Source organism: Rosa chinensis, chromosome 6 (genome assembly GCF_002994745.2).
Source record: "Rosa chinensis cultivar Old Blush chromosome 6, RchiOBHm-V2, whole genome shotgun sequence".
Classification (NCBI taxonomy): domain Eukaryota; kingdom Viridiplantae; phylum Streptophyta; class Magnoliopsida; order Rosales; family Rosaceae; genus Rosa; species Rosa chinensis.
The window spans coordinates 39,944,230-39,969,302 of NC_037093.1; the positions used below are offsets into that span (position 1 = coordinate 39,944,230).

At 38.6% G+C, this 25,073-nt stretch overlaps 3 protein-coding genes and 1 long non-coding RNA gene across 4 annotated transcripts; all 4 read right to left on the minus strand.

Moving 5' to 3' along the window:
* Positions 1 to 5,077: 5,077 nt before the first annotated feature.
* On the minus strand, positions 5,078 to 6,663 carry LOC121050225. Its single transcript, XR_005802411.1, has 4 exons — positions 6,600 to 6,663; positions 6,351 to 6,488; positions 5,588 to 5,644; positions 5,078 to 5,123 (listed from the first exon to the last, which is right to left on the minus strand). It is a non-coding gene; the product is annotated as an uncharacterized LOC121050225 (long non-coding RNA).
* A 17-nt stretch (positions 6,664 to 6,680) lies between these two features.
* LOC112171319 (sugar transporter ERD6-like 8) lies at positions 6,681 to 9,335 on the minus strand. Its single transcript, XM_040508535.1, has 8 exons — positions 9,309 to 9,335; positions 9,179 to 9,244; positions 8,777 to 8,818; positions 8,646 to 8,692; positions 7,218 to 7,281; positions 6,934 to 7,002; positions 6,754 to 6,823; positions 6,681 to 6,697 (listed from the first exon to the last, which is right to left on the minus strand). The coding sequence occupies exons 1-8, from the start codon at positions 9,333 to 9,335 to the stop codon at positions 6,681 to 6,683; spliced, it is 402 nt and encodes a 133-aa protein (XP_040364469.1).
* Positions 9,336 to 19,637: 10,302 nt separating this feature from the next.
* Positions 19,638 to 23,765, minus strand: LOC112171320 (LINE-1 retrotransposable element ORF2 protein). The gene has a single exon (XM_024308521.1). It carries the CDS (start codon positions 23,763 to 23,765, stop codon positions 19,638 to 19,640), a length of 4,128 nt encoding a protein of 1,375 aa, XP_024164289.1.
* LOC112171321 lies at positions 23,765 to 24,787 on the minus strand. Its single transcript, XM_024308522.1, has one exon. It carries the CDS (start codon positions 24,785 to 24,787, stop codon positions 23,765 to 23,767), a length of 1,023 nt encoding a protein of 340 aa, XP_024164290.1.
* Positions 24,788 to 25,073: the final 286 nt, after the last annotated feature.

Here is a 25,073-nt window from a genome sequence, read left to right on the forward strand (position 1 = left end):
AACTGAAAATGGAAACTTACTAAAAATGATAAATAGAAACTACAAAAATAGAAACTTTCTACAAATAGGAACTTTCCCAATCAAAGAATGGAAACTTTCCTAAACAGAGTTTTATTAAGGAAATAACGCAGAAAATGTAGGGAAATGCAGTTAAAACGTCGCATTAAAATGCTCCTATCAAAGAGAAAAACTAGCAAGAAGAGAAGAACAAAACAAGTTCAAAAGAAGAAGATAAAAACACAGACGTTGTTAAAACAAAACAAAAAACCAGTCTTGAAATTGATCAATTCTTAGCAAATCAAGCTACACAGACACCAATTGTTATAACCCATAAACAATTGTTAATAGAAAATCAATCCATAGTCATTAATTTAACAAATCACAGTAGATAAACGAGAAGAAGAAGCTAGACGGGGTCGAAGGGAAGAGGGAATCAGAATCAAAGCAAAAGGAGCATGAGAGAGAAAAGAAATTGAACCTGGACGAGTAGATCAAAGAGGATGAAGCGCGATCAAGAGTGGAGAGACGAGGCTGAAGCGCGAAAGAGATGGAGAAACAAGGCTGAAGCGCGCGAAAGGGATAGAGAGACTAATGAGCGTTGTTGAGGCCTGTGCTTCCACAGTCCGGTGAGTTTTGGGGGTTCTATGTAAGAAGGTCAGGAGCTGATGCAGAGACTCTCTTATCTCATTTAATTGAGTCCTCATGTGTGCCAAACGTGGGATAAGCCTAATATTATTACATAAGCTAGTCTAATCCCGTCCAGTCCCACGAAACAAACACAGCCTTGGTGTGTTGGTTTAGGATATATATGACCCAGGTAGACACAGAACTAACAAGACCTTTTTTTTTTTTTTTGAATAGAACCGGTGGGTAAAAATATATTCATCAAAAGTCAGAAATAGGCCGTTACATACCATTCCGCTGCCATCTAGACAGACAAGAAGATAGTGGTAGTACCCACAGTGGTATATAGAAAATAGACCTACTCATTATACAATCAGGTACGTAAACAAAGCGGGATCCCCTTTGGTACTACGCTGGAGGCGTTAGAAGGGCACTGGTCCTCTTAACCTAACTCATAAAATAGTAAATCTAGTCGCCTAGAGACCGCAATTAGTGTACAACTAGAGACATTCATAATTAAGTTGACAAAAACCAACACCAAATGCTAAAACTAGATGCACAAAGGTGCCTAGACTATCCCTGAAAATAGGGAATTATAGAAAACAGAAAAATAAAGGAAACTAAAGAAAAGGTAGGGCCCAAAAAAGAGCCCCAACCCAAACTTCAGCCCATAATGGCCACAACCAGTGCCCAAGCTTAGAAGGTCAAATCAGAAGGTGGGCCATACCCCACTCTCCCAGCCTAGGCCAGCCTCGTCGCGCCTGCATCCCCGCTCCCACCTCTGTTGTCGGATAAAACTGACATCGTTATCGCCTGATCCACGATGAGGAAACGCCACCGATCACCATCCTATCCCACACCAGACCGCACCCTGAAGCCCTGCGTCAACATCCAAATCAGTAATTGGATCACCGCTGTCAACCAGTCGAAAACATCCGATCTTCATCGAACGCGGTCTGCCAACCTCCGACTGTCACCAGACACCCTCATGCCCTGGCAGAGTCCCGAGTCCACTTTGATCCCAGTCTGCAGCCACAACTCAACTACTCCTTTCAACCGAGAGAGGGGATCAAGTACATCCCCGATCTCCTCCTCCGAGCCAGAACAGTGGCATCAAAAACTGATTACCCGTCCGGCCGCACCCAATGTGCGTTGGCTAGGCCAGAGGTCGTCGCCATTGCCGGGGTGTAGCTGGACAGGCACTAGCATAGCTATGGCGTCTAGGATTTCTAGAGAAAGAATAGACTTTGTGATTAGCCTGTCATACTTGAACGTTTTGGAGATTAAACATAGTAGTGAAGTAACAAGACCTTATGGTTTTGAGGAATTTAGTTTTTTGCTTGTATAAATTGCTTATATGTAGGAACCCTACATATTATAGCGGGTTGTAATATGCAATTTATGCATATATATGGGTAATAGCATTGCAGTCTATTAGTCATTTGCTAATTTTTGGTACAATATTAAAATCTTTTTACAAAATATTTGAGTTTTAATATACTAGCTATAATTATATCATGCATCAATAGTAATCTGGTATTGCCTATTGGGGTGGGAAGTAATGTTCTGAAAGCTTAAGTTTGAGTCATATTCTGCTTAGAAAGTAAGCACATAATGAAGTATAGGGAAGTTTGGAAAATGAAACTTCTAAACTACAAATAGAGAGGAGCTCATAATATAAAAGTTCCAAGCTTAAATCGTTGTCATGGATTCGTCTACGGCATACTATTGTATCATTACATCAAGTAGATTAATTGATTTCGTCTACGGCATACTATTATATCGTTACATCAAGAGATTAATTGGATAGAGAGATAAACTTACTCCATGCATTAATTGGTAAACTAACTTGGCTTGATCTTGAGCTAGTCTATGATTTAAGGGAGTTGGTCTACTAACTGCTAGAGGAAGTTGGTTTACCTTTGATGTACCACTACGTTAATATGTCGTTGATTTAGGGAAACAATCAAGAACATGTACATATCATATGGACCAATGACATTAATCCAGATCACCACATGTACCATGGCCCAAGATCATAGATTAATTTCCCCCCCTTTAAATTTTAATATAGACAACAAATATGGCTCCAATCCAAGTCACTTAATATATATACATATGTATCACATAACAACTAAGAATACAATAACAACTAGTTTGTGAACTAAACTCAGAACTTTCCACTTACAAACAAGATACTACTGATCGATACTAGAACAAATGGTACTAAGGAGACTATATTCGATCATTTTTTTTCTTCTAGCAATCTTCAATTTGGGGAGTTTTGAGTCATCTTTTGAATGTCATCTCACAATTCGAGCTCGTGAGCTCCACATCGATCAAAGCCAAAGATCCCTCTCAAATCTCATCTCACTGCACAAACTCATTCTCTAGCTCCATAAAAGATACTAGATGAGTCAAGTCACCTATCTCTATGTAGAGATACACATTACACAATGTCATATTCACCTCGCTTTAGTTTCCCAAGTCTCAAAATTGGTTTTATACTTTACCAAAAGACCTCAAACATACATAACTGTATTCGACGCCAATTGTTTAATATCGTGTTTCAAATCATCAAAATAATCCTTTTCCCACCGTCGATTTCATATCGACCCTCACTCTCTCTCTCTCTCTCTCTCTCTCTCTCTTTTTTTGCGATAGTACACAAAGTGTTTCCCTTTTACTGTTAAGCCAATGCACTTTGACCCTGTACTTCTCATTGACAAAAGAATAGTCAAGCAACAATTAGTCATTTACAAATGAAGTAAAAGCGCTATAGTTACTTTTTTTTTTTTCCGTGACATTAGAAAGAGGTTGAATCCTTAATCTAGGCTAATCCTATCCCTATTTCCCATTCTTGCTCAGCACCTGGACTAACCTCCAGGGGCGGAGCTAATGAAGGATGAGTGGGAGCCACTGTCTCCAATAAAATAATGAATTTTGTTAACTGAGTTTCTTTTTGCCCCCATAACTATGGGCGCATGTCACCTGTCGCCAATTCATATGTCCCTATTCTGTGCCACCAGTTATATTTTGCCATCTGTCTTCCCATTAACAGAAGTTAACACTGTTAACTTGCATAACTTTCAATTTAAAAAAAAGAAAAATTTCACAAATAGTATACCAAGTAAAGGTCACTAATAATTCTTATACATAAAGTTCCAAACCAATCATTTCGGTACAGAAATCTGAAACTCGACCCACTATCAGTACACGACGTCATTGACGTCGTTAATTTGGCACCAAAATGTCTATTATGCCCTTAGTTCTCTTTCTTCTGTTTTTTTTTATCAAAAAAAATGAATTAGAGTGTGAGAGTACCAAATTACCCTTTTCTGCAAGGTAATATTTAACAGCGTCATTGACGTCTTGTCTACATAGTGGGTCGGGCTCAAAAGTCCATGTACCAAAATGTTCAGTTTGGAACTTTATGTATGGAAATTATTAGTGGCCTTTACTTGGTGTACTGTTTGCAAAATTTTCCCTTAAAAAAATAGAAATAAATTGGAATATTGATTTTTTTTCCCTTCGTTCTCATCGTATCCGCTCTAATTATAGTTTCCGCCATAGTTTTCCAAACGGAGTTCGTCCCTTACCTTCTCACTAAGCAAACACATGTTAGATTCCCATACTCTAGTTCTGAAGGAGTTGTGTCCTAAAACAATCATTTTGATATAATTATTATTGTAATTATTATTAATCAAAAGGGCAAGTTTATTGTTCATTTAATATTTGATTGAACAAGGTTCAAGGAATATGAGTTAAAGAGAAAGTAATCTAAAGAGTTAGATGTGTGAGACCTTTACTCTTTTATCACTACTAAAAAGAATTGCTTTTGCGACGCCTATTTTACGACGGCAATTTGGGCTTTTGCGACGGAAAAAACTTTTCGCGACGGAAAAATGAGCCTTTTGCGACGGAAATATTGGCGTTGCAATAGGTGGCGTCACAAAATCCATTTGCGACAGTAAAATGCCGTCGCAAAAGATAATTGCGACGGTATTCTCTTGTCGTCGCATCAATTATTGTTTTGCGACGGCTATTTGCTACGCAGGCTTCCGTCGCATTGTTTGTTTCAGGATAATCTATGTGGAGGTATTTGCGACGGCAAGGTTGCCGTCGCAAAAAAGGAATTTTTTTTTTTAAAAAAAATATGGTGCTAATTGCACCATACTTTCATTCTAAGAACATTCAAAAATGAAAACTAATATACATGCATCTGAAGTTAAACTACAATATCAAATCCATTATAACTAAACCAACCAACAATTACAACCTCACATCAGCGAAATAAATAACTAAAGCCCATTGTGGCACATTGATTAGAATTTCTTCATACATAAAGATTGTGGCACCTATGTACTAGTTCAGGATTGATGATAAAGAATTGCAGCACCCAAGTGTATACCAGCTTATGCCTAGGAAACTTTAGTTTTTTTTTTTTTTTTTCCAGGCTTCTTTGAGTTGTTGTCTCCATGCTTTGGCAAACTCAGTATCTGCATATAAGCACATGAAGTAGGTGAAGTGCGTATATAGTGAAGAAGTAACAAGATCATAATCGTAACACCAAGAACTAATGCAACTTGGATTAATCTTGCTTTTGATCGGGGAAGGAAGCAAAATACATTTCTCTAAAAGTTCACTAAGATAATTAACCTTAGTAAATTTGTCACCTCACATATAGAATTTTCTTAAGTAATTTGCCAAGGACGTGACAAACGGCAAAAGAACAGTTTGACATGTGAGTGAATGGAAGACTGGAAGCCAAAAAGACATAGATATTCAACTTTGTAAGAGGAGGCCACCCAAAGAGTTTATAAAGATAATTTTATTAGCAAGTGTTTTTCATCAACTTCAACTGAAGTCACTTAACTCCTCAACATTATCAGACAAAGGCAGAGAGAACATTCATGCAAATCGACATATATAGTCTTTAAATAGGTATAAGTCTGAAACATACCCACCATGAGCTTCATAACCAGGTTCCCCAGATATACCACCTTCATAAGTCTGGCAACTGCAAAGAAGAAAAAATTTCAGTCAGCAACTCAATGATGTCAAATACAATAGGAAGAAAGTTGCTAATAGAGACCGACAAAGACTAGAAAATATGAGGACTGAGAACCAGGGACCATTATCCACAATACAGCAGCAGCAACACAAGCAAGATTAATCCAAGTATGTCAATATATCTCAACTTATAAAAGTAATGGTTACGCATTCTCAACTCAAAAATAAATTGGGAGTAAGAATAGACGTTAAGGACATTCACCATCGATGATAATTGCACTAGGAACTTGGGCTTTTTGACCATAAATAGACATTAAACGCAATTGAGGCACCTCACCCCAGAACCGTCTGCAACAAAAGTCCCATTTTGAGATGTTAGCGAACAGCACTCTGAAGTCCAACCACAATTGCATGTACAAGCACCAAATAGCAAATCCATTACTTCATCAGATTCATTTGAAAAGTGTTTCTCACTAAAACAATGGACTTAACCCTTCCTCTAAGTTACCAAAACTATCTTATCAAACAAACTCACTAACCAAATGAAAACTACAAGCTACACTACCAAGGCTTCAACTTTTGCTAATCTGGTAAAGAAATATTCAAAAGTGGTTCCAGAAAAAATAGCAGAGTACAAAAAAAGTAACTTAACATCTATGGCCAACTAACAAAAGGATTTAATAACAGAAATCGAGGGTGTGATGGGAGCAAACCTTCCCAAATAAATAGGGTATCCGAGGAAAACTCTTGATAAAAAGGCTGAAGCTGCAAGTTGAAGTGGATTGTAAAGAGCAACCAAAGCAGGCCCTAAGTGTCCTCCAACTTATAATTGTTCCTATTACAAAATGAAACTAACGATCCAGTAACAATCATGAGTTACAGAACAACCATAGGCAACTGGAAAACAGTATGTTAATGATCATATAGTTTTAATTTAGGACCAATGCTCATATCTGCCCTACCTGATTTAGTGTTGTAAGCCCTCCATGGAGATTTTTGGCGCGATTTCTGCTATAAATATTGGGAGCTGTTGATACACGTTGCTAAATGTTATGAATATCTTAAAATTTATGTCATCATAAAGAATTAAAACCATTAGTTGGTAAAAAGATTTACCACATAAGAGAAAACTCCAATTCGATATATATCCAGTTAAAAACCTTCCTATGTCAAGTGACCAAGCTCCCTGCATCAGATTTTTAACCTCTTTTAATTAGTGCCTTTAGTAATAAGATACAATTTGATTGCCTTCAATTAAATGCAAAAGTACAAATGATCCAAATTAACAGCATATACCTCAGAGAAATAGATTGCTAGCCATCCTGTAATATAGAAAGTAGCTGACATTCTCACTGCCTGGTTAGTCTATAAAATTTCAAGAAGTTTATTAGTACAGAGTTCAGGTCACAGGTTATTACACTATAATTACCTATTGACAGAAGAAAATCATGAAGTCTACAACTTGATTCACTATGTATAATCAGTGTATACATAGACATAGCATGACAAAAGACAAACACTAGGTGAGGTAATTTCCAAATTGAACCCAAAATTAAAGAGAAATGGGGACCTCACAAAACCTCAATGATTTGATCCAGTTCAATGTTCAAGACTTGGTTGAATTGAGACTCGCTGACACCATCCCTAAATCCAATACATAATAGTCAGCATTGTGGCTTACATTGTAAAAAGAACAGATGCTATATCAAACTAAATTGTAGTCAAAGCCAAACTCACCAGTCACCAGCATTGTGACTTGCAAAATCTCAAAGGCAATGTAAATGGGTCCATTTAATGAAAAACAAAAACACTAGAAATGCAAAATAAACTTGAGAATTCTAATGATGAAAATACCAAGCAAGCAAAGGTTAAGACTTAGAGAATAGAAAGCACATTCTTTTCACTTCAATTTCTCAGCAATCAACAATAAAAGCATGCAATTTTCAACAATATTAAACAAAACTCAAGCGCAATTATTAAGAATGGTGCCAAACTGAGTGTACACTTCCTTTCTAATAACACTTCTGCAGCGAAAGATCAAGGTTTTGATTATCAAAAAGATTAATATATTCTCACACAAAAACACAAGTAAAGGACATGCATTGTGCGTCTCCAAGAACTCAAGTTTCCTTGCAGTGCAGAACGTGAGTATTATTATGATATCTAGATAGAAGTACTCCAGGTTTTATATGATCCAATTTGGTTTGAGCATAATGCACCAGAGAGTCTTTTCTGTGTTATTTCTTTGTTGGATGGCAAGATATATACAGTTGCAACTGGTGTGAGCATGTTTGCTGGAACACCACCATTGACTTTGAGCCTACTTTGCTTAATTTATATGCTTGGCCTATGTTTAGTGTTAAGTTGCAGACTTGCAGATGCTGATGTAGTAAAAAAGAAAAGATATCTCGCTGTCCTTGATTTATAATAAAAGAAAATGGCTCTGCAGTAGTTGATTTATTAAATAAAGACTTGCAGTAGTACATATAATGTGTGTGTGTGTGTGTGTGTGTGAGAGAGAGAGAGAGAGAGAGAGAGAGAGAGAAAGAGGCAAACCCGCTTAACGAAAGCCAAGAGCAAATGCTAAAGTAAAACAGGTTGAGCCCGCTACAAATATGTGTAGGCAGGAACAATCAAACCCGCTATTAGGACCTTATTGCAGTGGAGGTTCTTATGTTTTCATTATTGACATATGCATACTCAACCAGTAGAAATTTTTATAACTAATGAAACATAGTGGGTTTACTTCCTCCAATGACTGTCAATACAAATAAAATTTGCAATGACTCTCTGGTCTACAATGGAGCAATTGGATATTAAAGCTGACCAACTGAAATAGAAGAAGGCTTAAACTGAGATTATGTAGAGCCATATTATCAGAGCTTTCAAACATTTCAAGTAATAGTTATGTATCTTCACTTTCCTCCTTGACAAACAATTTCATCGATATTAAAGCTATTACATGAAAACCACATGGTACATTATCTTTTGGAAAGAAAGGGACTCACTTGACTTTGGAGGGGATTTGTTTCTCTTGAGATGAGCTGCTGCAATGCTGAATTGCTGATAGTTTCAATATATGCAGGTATCAATCTTGCTAAACTAACAAAACTAAGACTAACATTGTGCAATTATCAACCTCCTGATAGCTTCTTATCCTTCCACAAGAAAACATCAGCCACTGCATCATACAGTTCATATCATTAAGCAACAAAATTCAAATTCTTTGCAATTCAATAGGTGATGAAAAATAAACCAAGGTAAATAAATAGGTTCAGCAACTATAAATAACTAGAAAAAATACAAGCCATGCTCATAAAGATTGTGTACAATAATTAGCTTCAAAGCCTTGGTTCGATTAAATAAACTGAAAAACCTAAAAAGTGAACCCTTTTCCAGTACCAAATCAAAGCTTGAACATATACAGAACACAAGAAAAAAGAAATCAAAACAAAGTATAGCCATTGTCATACATGACCCATAGTAATCTACCGAAAGATCTAACATATATATCAAAACAAGAACCATGAAAGAATCTTACTTTAGCTTCTTTCTCTACACCTTCTTCTTGTATCCAGTGGCACGTCTCTTGAGCATCAAGAGATACCTAAGAAATCATACCATATTTCAAGATTAGCATCACAGAAAAAAAAAATTGAACAAATCCTAACAATTTCAGCAAAATCAGAGGTACCCATGACTGAAAGGAAGTGAAGAAATCAAAAAGTGGAACAAGAATGAGAGAAGAAGAGCGAAGAAGGTACCCATTTTAGCAGAAGGCAAGTTCCAAGGTTTCACTATTCCAGAAGTTGCTGCAAGGCGACTGAATCAAGCGAGCTATGCTTTTAGTACATGAAACATAGAAAACGTCCAATCCAAACATAGAAGTTTCGCAAAGTGCTTACCACAGATCTGAAAACAATGCAAAGTATCTCTAGATCTAACTCTAATAGAGAGAGTGCGAAGCCGATAAAGATTTAGAGCCCTAGCCACAGATCTGAAAACGATGTTGGAGCCCTGCCAGTCTGCCACAGATAACGTTGAAAGGATGTCGGCATCAAGAGAGACAGAGACAGAGACAGAGAAAGGCAAACCTACGGTAAATGGATAGGTGTGAATTGAGTCCTTTTGAATAAACACCAATCGTAATACGAGTCGTGTTCGCCCTTAATCATGCTACCCCATTTAATTGCCGTAGCACACTTTCCAAATATATACAACGGCAAAACTGCCGTCGTGTATACAGTCGCCAATGCTAGTTTTTGCTACGGAAATCAATGCCGTTGCAAATTTCCGAAGCGAATGCAATTGTTTTTAGTAGTGTATACTCTTATCCTAAAAGGTTCTTCGTCATAGGATTATCATTTGGACATTGATAATCTGGAAAGACTTGCACATACTATGTATGCTCAATATGGAGGATGATATGTCTCTTGTCATTCATGTAGAGACACTAATACAAGTATGTGGGTGCTGTTATCTTAAAGAGTACACTGAACGCGATCATTAGAGTTCTAGTATGGAGTTTTACTTACATGTCAAACTTGAACTCTAAATTGCAATAATACAAATTAGTCCTTTGACCTGAGACGCTATGGTTGTCTTATGAGTGAGTGGATTAACTCTTGATGAAGCAATAATAATATGTCCCTTAATGGATATGATTGATGTATTCATTGGTATAATCAATTCGGTCATAGAGACATGTGAGTGTACAATAAGGAATTTCTAACCTTAAGTAAATAAGGTGTATGTTCAAAGATGTGATTCAATGAGTCTTTGGCCAAAGCATTGAATGAGATTAAAAAGGAGTTTCGACTTACATTCTAAGAATCACATAAGAATGGAAATCACATTAGGGGATTGACATATCAATTCCATACCCCAATGATGTGATTTAGAACATCGTGTTAGAGAAGGACCTTATTGTATTGTAATTCTAATTGAATAGGTTATTTGTAATTCTATATTAACTAGGGTAGTCATGATATGTTGCAAGACGTCACTCATGACTTGTGAAGTCCCCGAGGATTCATAAACATTTATGATCCTTATAACAAGGGAGAATCAAAATGGAGTTTTGATTCGTAAACGAAATAGAATGGTTCTATAAACTTCATTGCCTTGTTAATTAAAACCTAAGAGATCGCACACTATATAAGTGGATCCTTGAGATTTTATATGAAGAAGATTAAACAAGAGTTGGTTATGACCAAATAATTAATTGGATTTATTATTTGGACATAATTAGGTTTTTCGGGTAAAACCAAACATATTGGGCCTAAACGATTGTCGGGTTTTGGTGTGGACTTGGGATTCACTAAGTGAGACTTAAATGAAAGCCCAAGACACAATTTTAGTGCCCAATAATATGAATATACCAGCCAACATATTGCCTTTGTGAAAGTTAATATTTCACTTTTAGTACTTGGAGTTATTTCCTATTATATAAGGTGAAAGCATGGACAAAGAGAGTAAGCAAGCAAGAGTGTGTCTTCACACTATCATCTTTTAGTTGAAAAGAGAGAGTTCTCCCTTTGTCTAATTGCACAAGTTGGTGTTACAACAAGGAAGGAAGAACACTTGCATACTTCTTCCTTTCCTTTCATCTTTCTTCATCTCTTGATTCACTTGGTGAAGATCCTTAGAGGCCACATCCTTTTGTGGCTCTATTTGTAACATCAAGGAGGAGTCTACAAGAAGGAGTACAAGAAGGAGTTCTTAATCCAAGGTGCTTCAAAGTGGAGGAAGCACACACAAGGAGAGATCAAGGAGAGGAACTTTGGTGGTTCACTTGGATCGATTGAAATCACGCTCCAAGGGTGAGTAAAGTATAAACTCCTTCTTTGTTCTTCCTTACTAAGCATGCTTTGTTTATATATATATATATATATATATATATATATATATATATATATATATATATACAGTCCGTCTCAAGTGCGGACGTCCGTACCGAGCGGACGGTATGGATTTCCTGTTTTCAACCACTTTTTGGCCACATTTTTACATCTTAACCGTTCAGTTTTTAGGTCCTAGTGTATAGATCACCTCTGCAAAATTTCAGCCAATTTGGTGATCGTTAAGGCATCCAAAACTGCAATTTACCATTATAAATACGAACGGTTCCGGTTCAACAGATTTGGTCCGTTCATGTAAAATGCAGTTTTGGATGCCTTAACGATCACCAAATTGGCTGAAATTTTGTAGAGGTGATCTATACACTAGGACCTAAAAACGGAACGGTTAAGATGTAAAAATGTGGCCAGAAAGTGGTCGAAAACAGGAAATCCGTACCGAAAATTATGTACAGACGTCCGCTCCTAAGAAAATTCCTATATATATATATATATATATATATATCATAATAAGACAAGATCATGGGTTAAAGGAATGGGTCTTATGTTTAGTTAGTAGTTTAATGGTTAAACTAATTCCGCACTAATTAAAAAGTTTTGAAATCCATCCATTCCTTCAAGTTCCTCACCATGAATCGTACAAACCCACTTTTCTTTCATCAGAACTTTCTGTTGATTGCAGATTTTTGTAGGAGAATTTAAGTTTATGGTTATGTAAGAACCCAAAAGTTAAATCTGAATTTTCAAGTTTATGGGTATGATTGCAGATCGTTGAATGTGGAATGTTAAGAGTCGATCTATAGATATCCCCTTCAGAAATTTCATTTGTCATGGAAGAACCCAGAACCCAGATCAAATTTCCTTCTAATGCAACTGTAGAGGAGAGGCAGAAACCCCCTGTTTATATATATTCCTGCCTCCACCACTGCTAACCTCAAGGGCTTTTTAAAACTCATATTCATTTTAGAAAGAAAAAAAATTGTAATTAATCAAAAATAATTTACAAAAGAATTTAGTTTTTTTTTTTCAATAAAAATTTGATTACAAAAAAGGTGGTTCTATTCAGACCTCTCAATTTGTTATCCAGAACTCCCATAATTTTTGTAAAATTTTATTTTCAACTTTGCCCCTTCTAAAAACCATGCGTCATCATAGGAGAAGAAGATAATCTCAATTTTCCCGAATTGCAGAGATCATGAGAAAATCTGTTTCCACGTTGAGATTCATCAACATGCATGCAAGCTTTGCCTTTTTTCAACGTAAGCTCTTCATAATCAGCAATGTGTAGCTTCCGTAAACATTGAAACTTGTTACCAAATCTGAGATTGAAGTATGAGCCCAGTTGCTCAAATAATTGGCTGGGTGATGTTCAGAAGGAAGGAAAACATGTTTTGTGTATGTACATGAGAAAATGGTTGGGCTGAGATCAAATTAAAGGGCTTGCCAAAAGAAAAGAAAAGAAAAAGTTTGTACCTCCAAAGCAAATTAAAGGACTCTTCATAATCAACAATGGGTACTTTTGTTCAGGATACGTTTTTTAGACTCCTTTGGGATTTGTTGTTCAACAACAAATTCAGATTCAAGACACAAATTCAAAGTGTTGAATAAGGAACTGGTGTCAACCGTTCACCGAGTGTTGGGGAATTGTTTCTTCCTTGTACAAAAGTATAATTACAAAACAAGAAGAAGCAAAACCAAATTGGATTTTTTTATTTTATTTTTTTTAATAATTTGGCAACCTTAGTTTCCTAGCCTTGAAATGAATTGAAGTTTTCTTTGATGTCTTACGCTGTGGGCACCAATTGGGTCCTGGTATAGTTCCTTATCGAGTTATTTATCTACTGGATCTTGTAGTTTTGAATCATTTGATGTCGTTGTTGGTCCTTTGCTGCTAAAAGAAGGTTTGGGTACTTCAATAGGTTGGCAAAGATGGCTTCTTGTTGTTCATTTAGGTCTCCTGGCAGAAAAAGATGGCATCAGCAGGATGAAGCAAAAGTAAAGGTTCAGAAATGGAGGTTTCTTCCGATATGCTGTTAACAGTTAAATTCGTTTCTTTTTTTTAATTGAGGGTAAAACAGGGAATAAACTTTTACAAAAAATTAAGGGAGGTCTAGATAGGAAATTTAGATGTCTGACTTGAATCACTGGAAAAAAAATCTCAAAAACATAAAAGATGAATGTGGAGGACCAATGCTTCCAGCATTTCTCAGACCAAGACGAAGAAGACGATGATTTTACGTTTTGCAAATTTCTTCTCTTCGTCGACCACAATTTCACTCTTCATTTTTTGTGTTCATGTCGTATTATCTTATCGTGTGCAATTTTATCAGGTTTAGTTGTGTAAATGCTCAATGGTAGTTTGTTCATCAATGGCAGGTAGAGCAGAGGATGCTGTTGGAGACCCAGAAAAATGGGTTCATGAGTTGCACAAGCCCTTTCAGTCCAACCCATGACACCTAACGAGCGAGTCACAACGCTTTTCATAACACCCTTCCTCACTTAATTAGTCAATCTAGTCTTCGTTTTGCCTCTATTTGATCATGTGGGAAAGTGGGAAACCCATAAATTGTTCAAGCCAAAGAAAATTTGATGATAATATTATGGTTATTATCACAATTGTTCTTGAACTTATCATCTATTTTATCGGTGGTAACTGAACTTCAATTTTGATCACAACCAGTACCTGAACTTTTCGATTTCATTTCAAATGGTACCTATCACTAACTTCCATTAATGTTCGGTTAAAAACTAACATGTGCAAAACACATGAACTATATTCAAGAGTAGTTTGACTAAATACCCACTTAAATAATTTTGTTTACTAGATATTTTGATCAATTAATATGTTAATAAAAATAGAATTAAAAATGTATCTCTACCCTCTTATGAGAATAAAATTTAGAAACAAGTTTTCAACAAAAATTAATTTGTTTTATAGATACAGACAAAACTTCCAAATAAAACTATAAAACTTTTTTTTTTTGGACAAACTATAAAACATTTAAAACCAAAAACTTATCAAAACTTTTGTAATTCTTTTTTTTTTCCTGTCATTCATATTTTTAAATGAAGTTGAAAGTTTTTCCTTTTGATAGTCTCATTTTTTATAGCCACATTGCCATTGTGATGCCCTAGAAATTCATATTTATTTTTTGAGGATTTTCCGGAATCTAAATTGTGATTATTGGACGGTTTCGTGGCTCGTGGATGGAGCAGAAGTGCTTCGGGCGAATAATTATTCGAAGAATATGGTTTTAGGGGGGTTGCAAAGGTTGACTTTTTATTCGTTGGGATTCTCTGAAAACTTCCTTCATGAAAGTTGTAGAGCGCGTCGATATGAGTTCGTGGATATGTGGAACGCGGAAACCGGAGTTCGTATGAGAAAGTTATGGCTAGAGGAAGAAGTTTCCGTTTTAGTATAAATAGAGAAAATCAGAAAATATCTTCATAATTTTCATTTCCTTTTCCGGAAAGCATTTCTTCTCTTTCTCTTCTCTCTCGGCTGCACCTTTAGTATCTGAGTTTTATGTCTGACTCGACCCAAACCCGGCTGACCAGGTGAACTCCGGCGGTGAAACTCTCCAGATCAGATCGCCTCCTTGCTCTGGTCGTCCCTCTGGCATCCTCTAGCAGTGATTCTCACCCACGACGGCGCTAGAAGGCGGCGAATTTGAGGTATTCAGACCCGACAGGAAAACGTAGCTTCGGCAATGGCACAGCTTCAAGTTTCCTTCTTTGGCTTTGTGGGAGCCTTCTGGATCGATCTATGGTGTTTGTTTGGATCGATTTACGTGGAAATCGGTTCAACTCGGATTGAGCAAAAATTCAAAGATTGTGAGGTAGTTTTCAACCCTTTAGGCTTGTTTTCTGACTTCGAGCTAGTTATGAAAATTCACAAGCATGATTAGATGAACGTTGTTTATGTTGGGAGTTTTGGGAAATAATGAGTTTTGGCCGGCGGCGGTACGCCACCGCCTGTGGTGGCGTTTCGGCCATATTAGGAACTGGTTCTGGTATTATATATCTTATACTCGTCGATACGAGCGTTTCGATATATAATATGCAATTTTTGGAGTTCGTATGGATTTGTTATGATTTTTACGGTTTCATACTGGTTGATTATTCGATCCGTGAGGATCCGAGCGTCCGATCGACTTGAGGTTTTGTCACATCGATCGTAGAAGTGTTCTGGAGACTTAGGGAGGTCTCGGATGAGGTTTCGCCTTGATTGGGGTTACTTATGGGGATTTAGTTCAAAACGAGGGTTTCGAACTTTAATCACTTTGTGATTCGTGCACTGAATCAAGACCTTATGTGTTCAGGTGCTTGTTGGACTTGTTGAACGGATTGTGGCGATTGTGCTTGCTTTGGTTAACGTGTGAAGACGCAGCAGGATTATGAGGTGAGTAAATCTCACGATATTTGTTATGAGAATGATCGATATTTGTTATGAGTAAGATTACCCTATTGTCTTGGAGTTATTAGGTTAACTATGACTATAGTTGGTATCAGTGGTATTCCTGAGTGAATGACTACGTGTGTATATATATATATATATATATATATATATATTTTCGTGAAATATATATGCATTGATGAATCTTTGTGATGATTGACATGTAAAGCTTGTGTAGGAATATTTGTGTAATTAATTGTTGGAATCAGTGTGATGAATCTTTGTGATGATTGCCATGTAACGCTTGTGTAGGAATATCTGTGTAATGAATCGTTGAAATTAGTATGATGAATCTTTGTAATGATTGCTATATGTATGATGATTCGCTAGACAATGGCTATCTGCGTGATGACAGGCGAAATCTGTGTGATGATCAGCTGGACAATTGCTATCTATGTGATGATCCTTGAAATTTATGTGATGATCAGTAGGACGATGGCTATCTGTGTGATGACCGGTGGAATCTGTGCGATGATCAGTGTGATAACTGCTCGGTAGCGGAGCTGAATTGTTATTAAATTAACAATAATTGAGAAGACTATTGTGATGGCCGGGGCTACCTACAGACGTCAGAGTGTGGGATTACGATGATTACTATGATTTGAATTGCTTAACTTAGTGTGACCTCTTGAACTAAATTATATGCAGGGGTTACCATGAATTGTTTTGCTTGTTTTGAAATGTGATTGCTTTGTTTCTTCTTGATTGTATTGATTGATGGTTTGATTTATCTTAAGAGCCATAGTGGTGACGAATTGTACTCTGTGGTGAGGATAGGAAGGTGATTCATTGATTTTCACTTTCGATGTCATGTTGATGACAAAAGCTCCTAGGGGGGAAGGAATGAGTGTGATTTGGAATTCGCCGTAGTGCGTTACAATGACGTCAAACATTGCTTGAGGAAGTCATGTTTTATTGATTTTGTGTAATGAGACGCTAGTTGAGAATCTGAGCAAGAGGCTTTAGTCACCAATTGACTTATGTAGGCACGATATGGAAGGTTATGGAATTGATGGCCGTAGGTGTGAGATATGTGCATATCGTGTTTAGGTTGAGGTGACTTAAGAATGTATTTATGCTTTGTGATTTTGAGTTTACTCATACGGGCTTGCAAAAGCTTACCGGGTTTGTTGTGTGGCAACCCGGTGCACCATTCAAACTGTGTAGGGGTTAATCCTGCAGGTCAGGGTAATCGTGGCTGAAACGGTGGTGGCATCCTTGCAGCTTTACCGTAGGAAGCCATTTTTGTGACTTTATTGTTGATAAGGACTTCCGTTATGTAGTTAGCTCTGAGGAGCATTTATGTTTATTTTGTTATTAGCAATTTAATTTGTAAGCTTTTGTAATATATGACTCTATGGAGCGGGTCAATATTGGCATAGCTAGTGGGTTCAGGGCATCAATATGTATTTAGTTTAAGGGGAAAAATGTTTCCAGGTTTTTGTTATTGATGGCTGAACAATCACGCATGTATAATTATGAGATTATATATCAATTTTTATTTGTGTTAAAAATCAGGGGCGTGACAGCCACAATATAAGTGAAAATAAGTGATATTACAAAAAAAAGAATAAGGTAATTTTACAAATTTATCCTTGAAAAATGAGTCACATGTTTGGCAAATGTCAGTTTTTAACGGAACATTAACGGAAGTTAGTGATTGGTACCATTTGAAATAAAATCAAAAATTCAGGTAATGGTTGTGATCAAAATTGAAATTCAGGTACCATCGATAAGATAGATAATAAGTTCAAGTACTATTTGTGATAATTATCCATAATATTATGTTCAATACACAATTATGCTGTGTACGTGTCATAGCTCATATCCTAGTATTTGATTATTTTAATGGTAATATTATGTTCAATTAAAAGAATTGAATGAAGTTTTATGATTTTTGACAGGAAGTTCCTAGTGACCATCAGAGGCCTCAATGGTCGGGTATATATATTTACCAAAATCTTTAGTTAATTAGCTCATATACTTTAGTGCTTGAAGTATCGAGTTTAATGTCTTTGATTGATTGATTGATTTCCTAGCTGTAAATGGAAGAGAACCATGTTCGAGAATGTTGACAATCCTGAAGATTCTTCAGTTAAAGCCAAGTCCAAGAGATCAAAGCAAAAACAGGAGTGGAATGCCCCATCTTTGTGAAGGCTATGCAGCCGTCAAATTTACCAGTGGCTTTTTGTTGGTAAGTGGGTCAAAACTAAAAGCATTTTAGCAAGTTTAGAAGCATTAGAGTTGGAGTGCTAGATTAGTTAGAATTGGCTTATGAAAATAATGCACCACAAATGAGTCAATTTCAAACCAAATGTGAGTCCAATTGCGAGCCCAAACAACCTTTAAAGTTTAAAGTGTCAATCACTGCTAAAACCTCCTTCGCACTTAATTTTACTATTGACAGGCATTGCCAAAGCAATTCTGCCATTTTCATTGCCATTGCATGATGCAACAATAATTTTAGAAGATGAAAGCGGGGAGAAATACAAAACAAAGTTTATTGTGCAAAAGGACATGAGCATACTGAGTGGTGGATCATGGATGGAGAAGTTTTTGTTAGAACCAATTGGAATGGAATGGGATAGTGATCCCACATTGGAGACAAGCCTCATGTTTGCTCTCTTTATATATGTTTACACAAAAACTTACAAAATGGACAAAGTCAAAGAGAAAACCCATTGGATGAGAGGTGAGGCTCTTAATATATTTATATTTCAAAGATAGGGCCTTGCCTTGGGCAGATAACAACATCAGTTTTCGACATTTGTTTTTCTACAAACACTTTAGAGAAACACAAATGAGTTCGTCAGGTTTCAAGGCATCCGTGCAAGGCCTTGGAACGAGAGTTATATCGTGCAGGGTAGACATCTACAATTTTCGACATTTCTTTTTCTAGTAACACTTTAGAGAAACACAAATGAAGTTCGCCAAGTTTCAAGGCATCCATGTAAGGCCTTGGAACAAGAGTTGTATCGTGCATGGCAAACGTCTACAATCAACCACAGCACATGTGTGGGACGAATTTATGTCTTAGGACATTGCACTGCATACGCAAGCCTCTCTCACAAATCAAGTCAGTGAATTCTAATCTACTTATTTATATATATATATATATATATATATATATATTTGTCTATATATTTCTATCGTAGTATTCTGTTGATTGTAAAATTTCCAGCGACTAGAATTGACCAGGGCTTATCAATCCCCACTTGCTATAACAGTTTTTGCTTTGGTAACAAGTTAGTTGTTGGTGATGTTTTAGTATTCCATTTAGTCAGGCCTTTAAAGTTCAAGGCAGGCCGTTTTTTGTTTAAAATTTTACAAGAATTTCTTGGTTTCCCCCAATTTTAGTGGGACATATTTGATTAGCCTTACTGTCCACTTTTTTTTTTTTTTTTTTTTTTTTTTTTTTTAAGGGTTTGGAACCCAGCCGAGCTGGGAGGTTCAGCCCCACGCCCGGTTCAAATTAATAAAGGAAGAAAGCAACGGGGGGACATAACAACCTGTACCCCGAGCTCATTACATAGGAGATCAAGCATTTGAAAAGGAAAGTACAAGTTGGAACTCCAGAAAGGAGCCCATGAAGGCACTGGCTAAAGAACCAATTAAGATCACAGGAAAAGAGAAACTGAGATCGAACTGTCGAGAATTAGAGAAACCAAACTAACGCACTGAACCAGTTAACGAAACCGGTAGTCCGTCTGGCCTGAATAGTCATGACCAAAAGCGCTAATCAGGAAAGGCGGAATTGAATCCCACCAAGTTGGACTGTCATTCATGGCTCCAAAATTAGCCAGCTTGTCGGCCACACGGTTCCCTTCTCTATAGATATGGGAGATGTGCATTTGCAATTGGCGAATCGAAGCAACACAGTTTTTCCATCTAGTACGAAGACGCCAAGGCACCCTGGATGGATTGTTAAAGTAGTGCATAACCAACATTGAATCGGTCTCTAACCATAGAGGAAACCAGTTACGATCACTTGCCACTTTAACAACCGCCATTACTGCTAATAACTCAGTGTCAATTGCCCATGGCACAAATGCTTTACAAGAGAAGGCGCCTAAGAAAGCTGCCTCACTGTTTCTAAAAATGCCACCAAAGCCAGCATGGTTGGGATCACGAAAAGAGCCATCTGAATTTGCTTTGAACCAATTCTCTGGCGGGGGAGTCCATGTGACTGGAATATAGCGAGGTGCCATGGGGCGGAGGGGGGAGATGCCCAATAGGCCGAAAATGGGGGTTACAGAGGATGCCAGGGAGGATGAGGCAAATATTAACCCTGCGGATTCCCTTAGTGATAGGGTGAAAAACTGCTTAAATCTTGATAGACAAAAAGCTCCCCCATCAAACTTTCTTGCGTTCCTTTCTTGCCAGATGCACCAAAGGAGGTTGCAGACAGCTATGTACCACAGTAACTTGGAGGAATAGTCGAGGGGGGACAGCAAATTATAAAGGAAAAAATCATGGAGCGACGCACCTGGGGGGAATCGCAATCTGAAGAGGTGGTGGAGCCAATGCCATAATGAACTGGTGATCTCACAAGTCTGAAAAAGATGCATATGTGATTCAGAATTTGTCCCACAAATGAGGCATCTAGAACACAGGCTTGTACCCCGTTTTTGAAGAAAATCATCTGTATGAATTTTTCCATGCAAGACTTTCCAAGTGGTGACACTCTTTCTAGGTTGTATTGCAGCATGCCAAATGTGCTTGCACCATGAAGGGCCAAGCATAGAAGGATCTAAGGCGTTGTAAGCATCGCTGGATGTCAATGATCCAGACGCCGTTTCAGACCAAATAACCTGATCAGGGGAGGGCTCCTCTGGGAGATCAATTGAGCGGATGGACTGGGCAAGAGCAGGCAACGTGCGATAGAAGCTTGCTGGTAAGTTCCACCGGCCATTCGCAATGAAGCAAGACACTTTGTCATTCAATAACTTTTGAACCTCGTGAACATAGTTGAGGGAAGTAGCGAGGGTTTCCCCCAACCAATTGTCACGCCAGAATCTAATGGATTTTCCATTACCAACAAGCCACTGAACCCCTTCCAGCAACCGTGGCCAGAGCTTCTTGAGACCCAGCCAAACCGAGGATTTTTTATAATAGGAGTATGGTTGCAGACCAATTTTTACAAACCGATCATGCAAAAAGTTGGCAGAGGTGGACGCTCGAGAGGCAACGTCCCAACATCTTTTGAGAAGCAAGGCTCTGTTCAAAGTGAAGATGTTTTTTAGTCCTAATCCCCCCTGCTCTTTTGGGGTACAGACTGTGTTCCAGGCGATAAGGGCGGAGCCATCCTTGAGAGGGTCCCCGTTCCAAAAGAAGTTCCTGATCCATCTTTGAACTTTCTTTAGCAGGGCCTTGGGCCATTCATAAACTTGAAAACTGTATATCAAAATGCCATGGATCACTGAGGAAATGAGCTGTACTCTACCTGCTTGAGATAATTGCCTACCTTTCCAAGAGCTTAGCTTACAGCGCACTTTGTCCGCAATTGAAACAAGGTGCTCAGGTTTCGGATGGCCAGTGAAAATTGGGACTCCCAGATATGTGAAGGGAAGTTTGTCCACATGGATCCCCAAAATCCGGCTAGTGCTATGATGCCACAACAAAGCATGTTTCCCAAGGAACAAATGAGACTTCGTTTTATTTATAACCTGGCCAGAATTCAAAGCATACTCATCCATAAAAGAAAGCAGGTTCCGCAGATGAGAAGGTTTACCTTGCACGAACACCATAATGTCATCTGCAAAGAGCACGTGGGAAGGCGGGGAGATGCCTAACGGCGCTGCAAGACTTTTAATCTTATTTGTGGAGATAAGAGAGGAAAGCCGTCGGCTAAGCACCTCCTCAGCAAGGCAGAAGAGAAGAGGCGATAAAGGGTCACCTTGTCTGACTCCTCTGGAGCATGTGAAGTAGCCATGAGCCTGCCCATTGACATTAACAGATAGATAAGCTGATTTCAGGATGGCATGGATATAACTCACGAAGTTCGCATTGAATCCGAAAGCTTTTAAGACACGTAGTAGGAAGTTCCAATCCAGGGTGTCAAAAGCTTTGCGAACATCAAACTTAATAGCCATATTTCCATATTTGCATTTATGATCCAGCAGGTTAATACATTCAGAGGTAAGAACAATGGGGTCAATGATGGAGCGCCCCTTGATAAATGCGCTCTGGTTGGGGGAGATGATCCGCGAAGCTATGGGACCAAGTCTATCTGCAACAATCCTTGTGATGATTTTAAAAACAAAATTAGCAAGAGCAATAGGGCGGAAGTCAGAGATGCTCTCTGAGGCGTCTACCTTTGGGATAAGGATAAGGGTATTCGAATTAAAATGAGGGAGAACGAAGCCATTGTGGAAGAAACTTTGAGTTGCCCTAACAACATCATTTGCGACTACTGGCCAAGAAAAAGTGAAGAAGTCCCCACCGAAGCCATCTGGACCGGGAGCGCTCTTCCCATCCATGCACTTGACAGCTGCAAAGACTTCCTCAGGAGATGGCATAGCAAGAAGGGAAGCGTTTTCCTCATCAGTGACTAAGGAAGGGATGGTTCTCTCAACCAAGCCCGTATTCATAATGCGTGGATCACAGGTGAAGGCCTCTTGGAAATGTTGTTCTATATGGGCAGCAATGGCCGGTTGATTTGTGAGCGTTACATCTTCGACTACGAGGGAGGATATAGAATTATGAAGGCGGCGAAGCTTTATCATATTATGAAGAAAAGAGGTGTTCCTGTCACCATCCTTTAACCAACGGATTCTAGATTTGTCCCGAAGCAACGTTGCTTGGAGGGACAAGTCCAAAAGGTACTTGGTTTGGGCTGCCGTTTCTAGCGCAGTCCTCTCAGCGTTTTGACCATGTATTGAAATTTCAGATTGAATTGCATCCAGAGCGGCTCGGGAGTTATTCACCTGAACATGCACGTCCCCCACATTATCCTTGCTCCATGATTTTAACATGGATTTCAGAGAGCGCAACTTGGAGGCCAGAATAAACTGTGGACAGCCAAAGAATTGTAGAGAGTCCCAGAAAGTCCGAATAAGCTCTAAAAAATTTGGTTTTTGCAGCCACATAGTCTGGAACTTGAAGGAAGGACGCAGAACAGAACCCAACTTTGAACAAGATACCAAGATGGGACAATGGTCAGAAGTGGCTTTTGTGAGAGTACAACAGTCCATCAGGTTCCATGCATTCATCCACTGGAGGTTGCCAATTGCACGATCTAACCTTACTTCCGTAAATTTATTAGACCAGGTGTAGCGCAGGCCCTGTGTAGGAATGTCAATAAGGCCACATGAATTGCACGTCTGACTAAACTCAAGGCAGGAAACTGCATTTGGAGGACGACCCCCACGTTTTTCATGGGCACCCAAAACACAGTTGAAATCACCAAGGACAACCCATGGGCACTGGCCATGCAAAGCGTGAATGTAGTTTAGCTCCTGCCATAACTGACGTCGTCCCCCAACTGAGGTTTTGGCATAAACTGACGTAATGATACAGGGAACTCCTTCATAGGAACAGGAGACAGTAGTCTGTTGCTCTGAGCTCAAAATAACCCGTGTGCTCAAAGCTTCCTGACACAAGAACCACATGTTGGGGGCTTGGCATCCCCGGTTATTAGTAGTTACAAGTTTAAGGCCCAAGGACCTCCAAAAAGAGAAAGGAATAGATGCAAAGTTAACAAAGGGCTCTGAAATACAAACAATGAGGGCTTTCTGTGAGCGTACCATATTAGCAAGGGCACGCTGAGAGTCATCGTTGCCGATACCGCGTGCATTCCAATAGAGTATTCTCATTAGAAACGCTTGAGACTAGCTCCCTTGCGAAGTAGAGCTCGTCCCGCAGGTTTGTGGGAGATTATTTTCATTTTTGCTTTCTCATTTTGCTTCAGCAATTTCTTCGACTTCTTATGTAGGACGGGTGTGAATTCTCCTTCCTCTGAAAGGTCAGTTGTAACTCCCATCTGACAGTCTCTTTGATTACAGACGGCCATAATAATTGGCGGAGCAACTGAAGAAACCACGGGAGTCAACGTAGAGCTAGCAGGTTGGAGATCAGATTCCGTTTCCATCCGAGTAAATCCAGGTGGGACGCTATCACTTGAATCAGCTTGTTGCACGGGCACAGCAGCCATCGCCAGCTCATCCATAATTAGAGTAGTTGTGAAAGCTGGAATTGCAGTGATAGTTGGAGCTGCTGTGGAAATCTCAACATTATTCAAAACAGATGAAGCCATCATATCTTCAACGTCGTGCCTTAAGATTGCTGCTGTGGTAGCCGTCAGTGGTGCAACATCATCAGGTTGTCTGGCTTTGATTGGTCTCCTTATTGCACCCCCATTCTTTGAGTTGTGCTGTGACTTGTGAGATCGATTGTTCCTCCTTTTATTCAGATCAGAACGCTCTGTTGACCTTCCCCGCTCAATTGGGATATCAGTCACAGTGTGGTCGGGAGCCTTAGAACGGCAAGTACCAGCGATATGGCCAACTATCCCACACCTGGTGTAGATATCAGGTACAGACTCATACTCAACTCCAATCACCACAACCTCACCATTGGCCCTGGTGATTCTGAGCTTGTCGTGAAGAGGCTGTGAGAAGTCAACGTCCACTAAAATTCTGGCAAACAAGCCCACGGTGCGGTTCTTGGTGCGTGGGTCAAGCTTAAGGGGCGTACCAATACCAGATGCAATTTCAAAAAGAGTTTGTTGATCCCAATAGGCAAACCCTAAATCCCAAAATCGCACCCATACCTGAGCGAAGGAGTTTCTGTATGTAGATGGCGAGAACTCAGGTGACCATTTGATCAAACGGAGCATGCCGGAATTAAGACGTACTGTCCCCGACGACCAGACTAGCTGCATATCAACTAAGTTTTTGAACTGGAGCATGAAAAAACCCCTACCAAGAGGTTACCGGAAGCGGTGACAAATATTTTCTTTATTTCTAAATACAAAGAGTTGCTTGTTTTGAGACAGCATAGACAAGATGTAGATAATACTTTTGAAGTTCACATGTAGATGATGAAATAATATGGGGTTTTATTATAGATGGGGTTTGAACTTTTTCGGACCAGACAGAACGGTATCTAGACTTTACACTTTC